This window comes from Podarcis tiliguerta (genome assembly GCF_965153285.1).
Source record: "Podarcis tiliguerta genome assembly, chromosome: 17".
In the NCBI taxonomy this organism is placed as follows: Eukaryota; Metazoa; Chordata; class Lepidosauria; order Squamata; family Lacertidae; genus Podarcis; species Podarcis tiliguerta.
The window spans coordinates 35,502,054-35,511,449 of record NC_139550.1 but is presented as its reverse complement, the minus strand read 5'-3'; the positions used below and the strand labels follow the sequence as shown (position 1 = coordinate 35,511,449).

The following is a 9,396-nucleotide window of genomic DNA, read 5'->3' as shown; positions in this document are numbered from 1 at the left end:
TAGAAAATGAATGTGGGGTCTGGGGCGAGAGACAGCCCAAGTACGCTCCGTGTTTCACGTGGTCCTATTGAAGGATGCTAACTTCAACACACCCACTTGGATCGCCCTACTTTGCTAGAGTTGGAGACTGACCAGAGGAATTCCATCCCCCAGGCATCCTCACGCTCCATTCTTCCTCATTCATTTGCTGCTGCTTCCCCCAACAAGGCCTATGTCATAAGCCACCAGACCTTATTCCTCTCTGAACTTAACCCACAGGTGACTCCTGGCTACCCAAGGCCAGGAGAGAGAAAGCCAAGACACTGAGCAAAATAAAGAGTGGCCAGCAGATCGAAACAAAAATGGCTGATCCTGTTGAGAGAGCAACCTTTGCTGGATGCTGAGAGCCAGCCAGCTTGATGCATGCGACGGGACTTGTGGCTCACTTGATACCTAGAACGGTATCCGCCATCCCACCCAAGTTCCTTTTCTTTGATTTTCTGCCAGGTTTGGTTCCTTCTCCGGTGAGCACACGGAATGGTGCAAGGTTTTCAGGATCAAGTCTCTCCTTCTCTCTCTTGCTCATAACCTAAAGAATGTCCAGAGGCGGAGGACCACAGACCACAGCCCTGCTCTACAGGTCTGCTTCAGTTCTTCACAGCATATCTTCCGTCCGGGTAGGCGGGTGGGGTAGGAATGGGGGACACGGCTGCACATGCCATGTGGTGCTCTGTAGCCGTGGGCGTTGGATCCCACTCTTCGGAGGTATAATACACATGCACAGTCTCGATGCTACGCAGTGGGGTGCAGGGCTGTGTGGGGTGTCGGGAGAATGATACATGAGATTCCCATGAGGTGTCGTGTTTTGGTGCAATAGACTTTTTTCTTTTCTTTTTTTTAAAGTGCAGTTTCCAAGTTACAGAACAGGTATCGGGAGGAGGGCAGAGAGAAAAAAAGGCAGGGAGATAGACAGGGAGACAGGGGCTTCTAAGGCTCCGTCTGTCCCAGAAATGGCTCAGCCAGGAGAGGGAGAAGATTGGGGGGCGGCGGGGGGGGGAAACTGGTTGGAAGCTTAGCCGGTTCTATTTCAATCCCTTTCCCCCAAAGGCTTTCTCATCTTTAGCTGGAACAAACTCCAGAATCCCTTGCTCTAACCACTAGGCAATAAACCGCCCCCCCACTCTGATCATGCTTAGGACCAGAATCAAAGAGCCTCGATCCTCAGAGCTCGCCTTTCCATCTGCAGACGGGCATCAACGGCGCACCCCCCACTCTTGACCTCCCTCACCCAACAATCTTGCGGTCCCACAATTCAGACCCCTGCCCTCCACAGCCAAAGGAGCCCCTGCTCCCTCTCCCTGCTGCTGTAATGCCCCCAAACCCCCTCTCAGTCAAACCAGGGATTTTGACTCAGCCTGATCCCAACCCAAGGTGTAATAGGTTTGGTATAGTGTGGAAAAAGTCTTCCGGATATGTTCCCACTGTTGGGATATGTTCCCTATTACCACTGAGGCCCACCTGTCGGAACCCAGTTCCCCCCGCATCGCTCCACCCCTTTGCGGTTGCATAGCATCGGGGACCCACCTCCCCTCCTATATGGCTTTGATTGTAGAGGGGGAGCTGGGCGGGCACCGGAACCCCCCTCGTGAGCCAGCTCCCCCTGTTGGTGGCCAACGATATCGCCTCTGAGGAAGGGACTGCGCGACACACACGCCCCCTGCTGGCCTCCTCCAGCTTGCAGTTCGACGGGCGGGGTGGGGGGCACGGGCAGAGGACCCCGTCCCCGGCTCGTAAGCAGGACCCAGGCAGCCAGCAGCGACTCTGGGCGGAGGAAGGAGTCGGGACAAGCACCCCGCCCCGCCCCAGTCTCCCCTTACAAGGAGGAGATCTTGACCGTCTCGTGCAGTATGTAGGGGGTGGACAGGCTGGAGTTGCGCAGGGGTCCGCCAGGGCCTCCGGGAGACGGGGGCTGGCTCTCATCCGGCGTGTTGGCAGGAGGGGTGGGGATGCAGATGATGGCTGCTGTGAAGTCTGTGGTGTCACAGTTCAGCTTCAAGTTGTCATGGGTCTTGGCGTTCAGGTTGGAGCGGCTGGAAGAAGGGGAGACATCGGGAGAAAGAAAGGTTAGGAAGGGGCTTTGGGGGGTGTCTGTAGTCACCTGCACCTTCCCCAGGCTCCGTTCTAGCACATAGTCTGGAAAAAACAGGAGGTGGTTAACTTAAGAGTACTTTGGATAATTCGCAGAAGCAGGAGAGGGCAATGTTGCTGGTCTGCATCGCCCCATCAGCCCTGACCTTTGACCTTACCAGCCAGGGCTGATAGGAAATGCAGTCCTACAGCATCTGGAGGGAACATGCAATTTTGCTGGGAGGTCTGAAGCCCAGCACTGCTTTTACAGTGGTGCCCCGCAAGACGAATGCCTCGCAAGACGGAAAACCCGCTGGACGAAAGGGTTTTCCGTTTTGGAGGTGCTTCGCAGGACGAATTTCTCTATGGGCTTGCTTCGCAAGACGAAAATGTCTTGCGATTCCTGGGGTTTTTTTCCACTCCCCACCCCCTTTTTCTAAGGCACTAAGCTGCTAATAGCCTTTTAGCAGCTAATCCGCTAATCCCTTAAGCCTTTAATAGCCGCTAATAGCCGCTAATCCGTTAATAGCGCTAATCCGCTAATCCGCTAATCCGCTAATGGGCTTGCTTCGCAAGACGAAAAAACCGCTAGACAAAGAGACTCACGGAACGGATTCTTTTCGTCTTGCGAGGCACCACTGTATTTTAAAAGGAATCGTCCCATCCGTTTCCAGTGTGGTGTAGTGGTTAAGAGCGGTAGTCTCATAATCTGGTGAACTGGGTTCGCTTCCCTGCTCGTCCACATGCAGCTGCTGGGTGACCTTGGGCTAGTCACACTTCTTTGAAGTCTCTCAGCCCCACTCACCTTACAGAGTGTTTGTTGTGGGAGAGGAAGGGAAAGGAGAATGTTAGCCGCTTTGAGACTCCTTCGGGTAGTGATAAAGCAGGATATAAAATCCAAACTCTTCTTCTTCTTCTTCTATGACAATTTCCACCGGGGCAGTTTCATCCATTTCCACTAAATACATTGAGCACATATTTGCTGATCTGCGTATACATATTTTGCATGCAAAAGTCAAACTGTTCTTGGGCCAGCATGTTTCATAACCCATCATTGTTCTCGGAAACAATGCCTTGGAGAACAGGGTTTAGAGTAGGGACTGGCAACTGCAGTCCCCAGCCAAGTTCAACCCTAGAGTGTGGTTATAACCATTACTACTACTACCATTTTTATGATGACGACTACTACTAATTAAATGTATATACTACTCTTTATCTGAAGATCACAAGGCAGTTTACAGTAAAATATTTACCGTATTTTTCACTCTATAAGACGCACCAGAACATAAGATGCACCTAGTTTTTGGAGGAGGAAAACAAGAAAAAAAATATTCTGAATCTCAGAAGCCAGAACAGCAAGAGGGATCGCTGCGCAGCGAAAGCAGCGATCCCTCTTGCTGTTCTGGCTTCTGGGATAGCTGTGCAGCCTGCATTCGCTCCATAAGATGCACACACATTTCCCCTTACTTTTTAGGAGGGAAAAAGTGAGTCTTATACAGCAAAAAATACAGTAAATAAACATAAGCAAACAAACCATCTTCGGTGACATGCATAGTTATAAGGAGCAGCTGGAAGTTGCAAACAGCAGAGCCAGAGGGGAATGAAACGCAAAGAAATAAAAAAATAAAAAAATTCCTTCCAGTAGCACCTTAGAGACCAACTAAGTTTGTTATTGGTATGAGCTTTCATGTGCATGCACACTTCTTCAGATACACGAAAGCTCATACCAATAACAAACTTAGTTGGTCTCTAAGGTGCTACTGGAAGGAATTTTTTTATTTTGTTTTGACTACGGCAGACCAACATGGCTAGCTACCTGTAAAGAAATAACAGATAGCTGGGAGGATAAGGTTTAAATGGATTAAGATAAATAAGTGAGTAAAGAGTGAAAGATGGAAAGAATTTGCTGATTTAATTAATAATTGGAATACAAAAAGGGAGGTGGGAGGAGGTTGAGGAAATAAGTTACAGAAGGATGGAATTTTGAAAAATGGAAGTGTTTTCTTTTTTAAATGTCTTTGTTTGTTTTTTTGCTTTTTTCTTGTTGGTGAGGTGGGGGGGAGGTTTTCTATGTATTCTTTTTAATTTTTATTTTTGTTTTTTTGTTTTTCCCCTCTTTATTCCATTGTACTTTGTCTTTTTCAATTTTGTTTGTATTTGTGAAAAATGAAATAAATATTATTATTTTTTTAAAAAGAAAGAAATAACAGATAGCAACAGTTTGGTTCCAGCTAGAAAGTATGCAAGGGATTACAACAGCAGCGAAGGGTGATAAAAAGCAATCAGTTTGGCAATGCTGAGTTAGCAGATAGCTGTGCTGGAAAAAAAGAAAGCCTTTGTCTCTATTCAGACCCAAATGAGCATGTGCAGAGTGCTGGTCCATCATCAGTCATCACCCCGCTATAGCCAGATGCCACACATCTGAGGTTAGGGGAAACAGTTTCAAAGATCAAAGAATGCAGCTTGCAGGTGGGTTTGAGCCCAAGCAGGGAGGGTGGGGACACTAGTCGCTCCTTCACATGACCAGTGTCTGGCTAGAGTATAGGAGGCAGCAACCAAAGTTGATTCTCTCCACTTAGCCACTGACCACTGTTTGTGTGGCACTGCAGCTCTTCCGCCAGCAGGTGGCAGCAGATTCCACACTTCGGGAAAAGGCCCTCTAAAATATGCCACAGAAAAAGCAAGATAGTTCGGCTCAGCAATATAGTACTGGAGACTTGTAGCTGAAAAGCTGCTTAATCCCCCATTTTCAACACTGGAACAGACTCCCTTGGAAGGTAGTGGATGCTCCTTCCTTGCAGGTTTTTTTCAGCAGAGGCTGGTTGGTCACCTATCATGGATGCTTTAGTTAAGATTCCTGCATTGCAGGGGGTTGGACTAGATCACGGGTGTCAAACACAAGGCCCGCGGGCCAAATCCGGCCCTCCAGACCTCGTCATGTGGCCCGTGTAGCCGCCGCCGGCTGCCAGCCTTCACCTTTTATTCTCGCTTTTTTTTTTTTTTTACACAAGAAAGCCGCCTCTTCCGCGCATGCGCGGCAGCCTACAAGCCAGAGAACGTCTGCCCTCTAGCGGCACCGGCCGTTCTACACAGGAAACCTCCACTTGTTTTTATATTGAGCGAATGCCATCCTGTGATGTGACCAGTGGCGTAGCGTGGGTTGTCAGCACCCAGGGCAAGGCAAGTAATTTGCGCCCCCTAACCCGGGGCAAGGCAAGTAATTTGCCCCCCCCCCCGCTGCACTGTCCCTCCCTCAGATAGTCCCTCGCTCTCTCTCCGCACCGCACCGCATGCCTGGCACCCTCCCCTCCACAGTGGGCGGCGACCCGGCGGCTCGGATCGGATTCGCACAGCCAGCACTGCAGTGAGAGAGAGTGAGTGAGCCAGGTGGGGGCAGAGAGCTGCGAGTGCGAGCACCCCCCCCCAGATGTTGCGCCCGGTGCGGCCGGCCCCCCCCTGCACCCCCCACGCTACGCCACTGGATGTGACAGATCCAACGGCTGCCTGAATTCTTCTCTCCTGTACTGTAAGTCCTACAGATACAACTGGCCCTTTGAGGGTGACCAAACTCCTGATGCGGCCCCCAATGAATTTGAGTTTGACACCCCTGGACTAGATGATCGCCAGGGTCCCTTTCCAACCCTATGGCTCCATTGCTTCCTGGGTCTCGGACTCATTACCTTTGCCTGCCTGCGTCTCTTGCACAGCTACTAGATACAGTACTAAGTGGCTTTTCCCCACTCTCATCCGCTCCCTCTTTTCCTTGACTCTCTATCTTGTCTAGCCATCTTTATTCCAGTTTGCCAGTCCCTCTTCACCCAGCCATCCTTGTCCTCTGTGCAGCCTTGCTCTGGTTCTTACCCCTCTCTCCTCGGCCTCCTTATGATGCCTTATGAGGAACGGCTAAGGGAGCTGGGCATGTTTAGCCTGGAGAAGAGGAGGTTAAGGGGTGATATGATAGCCATGTTCAAATATATAAAAGGATGTCACATAGAGGAGGGAGAAAGGTTGTTTTCTGCTGCTCCAGAGAAGCGGACACGGAGCAATGGATCCAAACTACAAGAAAGAAGATTCCACCTAAACATTAGGAAGAACTTCCTGACAGTAAGAGCTGTTCGACAGTGGAATTTGCTGCCAAGGAGTGTGGTGGAGTCTCCTTCTTTGGAGGTCTTTAAGCAGAGGCTTGACAACCATATGTCAGGAGTGCTCTGATGGTGTTTCCTGCTTGGCAGGGGGTTGGACTCGATGGCCCTTGTGGTCTCTTCCAACTCTATGATTCTATGATTCCTCTTCCAGCTGATGCACAGAGTCCTTCCATAGATTCCACACGAGGTGTTTGTCCATCAGCCACTGACTGCTCTGTTCCTTTCCAGCAGCAGCAGCAGCTCAGCTGGATACTCAGAGGGAGCAGAGGAGGTTTTTAACAGTCAAAGGTTGTCCAGTGCAAATCACAAAGCTCCTCAGACTTAATCTACCCCAGTTCTGCAGCTTGTTCCGTCACCCATAGGTTCTTGCAACCAGGAAACATTTTCAGAGATCCAAGCCACGCCTGCCTTTGCTGCGAACAGTCCTTATCCTTTCCCGACGGGGCGCTGATAAGCAGTCAGTCATTCTCTCTCTTCATGACATCTCTCTTAGATATTTGAAGCCACTTTCATGAGTTTCCCCTTAATCTTCTTTTCCCTGAGCTATTCATGTCCAGCTCCTTTGGCAGTTCTTCATTCATCATTCATTTGAAACCCTACGCCGTCTCACCACTTCTCTGAATCATTCTTGAAAGTGTGGGCACAAATTTAAACTTGCACGATAGCGGTGCCAGTGGCCCCTGCCCCATATCACCACAATCTTGCTATTGTCAATCCAAAATCCAAAAAAGAAAAAAGCCTTTGCCTTCTCTCCACTCCAATGCAATAGCACCACATTGCTGACTCATTTAGATCACAATTCGCTATAACCTTAGATCTGTGGTCCTTGAAATAGGAGGTGGGACTCCCCAAGGAGGTGAAAGCAGTGTTGTGATGAGGTCCAGCCCACTTATCAGCAGACTGTATGTATGGAGTGGCACTCAGGCAGTGAACTTGGGGCGCATCCAGACTGCTGCTGTTTTCAAGTGGGATTCAATCACATAATCAGCAAATTCAGGTTGCACCATTCTACTTGATAGGGACTCTTACACGACAAGCCTGCTTTCCCAGGAGATCAGAGGCTTTGTGATAAGGAAGAAAAAAGGAGAGAATGCACTGGAAAGTGTAGGACATGGGTAGGCAACCTAAGGCCCACGGGCAGGATCCGGCCCAATCGCCTTCTCAATCCGGCCCACGGACGGTCCGGGAATCAGTGTGTTTTCACATGAGTAGAATGTGTCCTTTTATTTGAAATGCATCTCTGGGTTATTTGTGGGGCATAGGAATTTGTTCATTATTTTTGTTCAAAATATAGTCCGGCCCCCCACAAGGTCTGAGGGACAGTGGACCGGCCCCCTGCTGAAAAAGTTTGCTGACCCCTGGTGTAGGATAATACAGTGGTATACCTCTGGCTAAGAATTTAATTCGTTCCGGAGGTCCGTTCTTAACCTGAAACTGTTCTTAACCTGAGGTACCACTTTAGCTAATGGGGCCTCCTGCTGCCGCCGCGCTGCCGCCGCACAATTTCTGTTCTCATCCTGAAGTAAAGTTCTTAACCCGAGGTACTACTTTCAGGTTAGCAGAGTCTGTAACCTGAAGCGTTTGTAACCCGAGGTACCACTGTACTTGCTTTGATATACTCAAATAAACAGGTCATCTGAAAGCACCCTATACAGTAGTACCTTGGGTTACAGATACAGTGGTGCCTTGCAAGACGAAATTAATTCGTTCTGCGAGTTTTTTCGTCTTGTGAATTTTTCATCTTGCGAAGCACGGATATGCATTGACGGTTTCCCATAGGAATGCATTGGCGGTTTTAAAAAAAAGGCGAAAGACGTTCCGTCTTGCGAAGCAAGCCCATAGGGAAATCCGTCTTGCGAAGCAACTCAAAAAACGAAAAACTCTTTCGTCTTGTGAGTTTTTCGTCTTCCGAGGCATTCGTCTTGCGAGGTACCACTGTACTTCAGGTTACAGATGCTTCAGGTTACAGACTCCGCTAACCCAGAAACAGTACCTTGGGTTAAGAACTTTGCTTCAGGATGAGAACAGAAATTGTGCAGCGGCAGCGGGAGGCCCCATTAGCTAAAGTGGTGCTTCAGGTTAAGAACAGTTTCAGGTTAAGAACAGACCTCCAGAACGAATTAAGTTCTTAACCCGAGGTACCACTGTACATGATGCTAGCAGTGTGATCCTATACATCTACTCAGAAATAAGTTCCCTTGTTCAATGGTTTCAGTCCAGGATACCCAGTGGGGCTTACTTCCCAGTAAACATGCCCAGAATTGGGCTGTGCAGCTGCAAGCACCCAAACTATATATAAGGGTTCATAGAATCATAGAACTGTAAGGTTGTAAGGAACCTAAAGGGTCATCCAGTCAAACTCCCTGAAATGCAGGAATGACAGCTCAAGACTCCCTGACAGGTGGCCGTTCAGCCTCTGCGGGGAAACTTCCAGGGAAGGAGAGTTTGCCACCTTTGGGAGTCTGTTCCATTGTTAAGCAGCTCTTGCTGTCAAAAAGTTCTTCCTGATATTTGGTCAATCTCCTTTCTTGTAACTTGAATCCATTGGTTTGGATCCTACCCTCCAGAGCAAAAAAAAGCCACAAGCATGTTCCCTCTTCCATGTGACAGTCCTGCAGATATTTGAAGATGCCTATCTCCTCTCAGGGACATGGGTGGCGCTGTGGTCTAAACCACTGAGCCTAGGGCTTGCAGATCAGAAGATCGGTGGTTCAAATCCGCGTGATGGGGTGAGCTCCCATTGCTCAGTCCCAGTTCTTGCCCATCTAGCAGTTCAAAAGCACGTCAAAGTGCAAGTAGATAAATAGGTACCGCTCCGGTGGGAAGATGAACGGTGTTTCCATGCGCTGCCCTGGTTTGCCAGAAGCGGCTTAGTCATGCTGGCCACATGACCTGGAAAAACTGTCTGCGGACAAACGCCGGCTCCCTCGGCCTATAGAGCAAGATGAGCACCACAACCCCAGAGTCGTCCGCAACTGGACCTAACAATCAGGGGTACCTTTACCTTTACTTCCTCTCAGTCTCCTCTTTTCCTAGCTGAACATACCCAACTCCCTCAACTGTTCCTCATAAGGCTTGGTTTCTAAAACCCTTTTTCATCTTGGTCTCCCTCCTCCTTACATGCTTCTGTTTCTGGATTTCCTTC

The 9,396-nt window shown here is 49.2% G+C and overlaps 1 protein-coding gene across 2 annotated transcripts in view; it reads right to left on the bottom strand.

The window, feature by feature from the left end:
* Positions 1-558: 558 nt before the first annotated feature.
* Positions 559-9,396, bottom strand: part of KCND1 (potassium voltage-gated channel subfamily D member 1) — a 73,802-nt gene continuing 64,964 nt past the window's right edge. For both annotated transcript variants that reach the window (XM_083419980.1, XM_083419979.1), the window contains exon 7: positions 559-2,069. In XM_083419980.1, the coding sequence (XP_083276106.1) occupies positions 1,853-2,069 (217 nt within the window). In that variant the 3' untranslated portion in view covers positions 559-1,852. The remainder of the gene's footprint in view (positions 2,070-9,396) is intronic.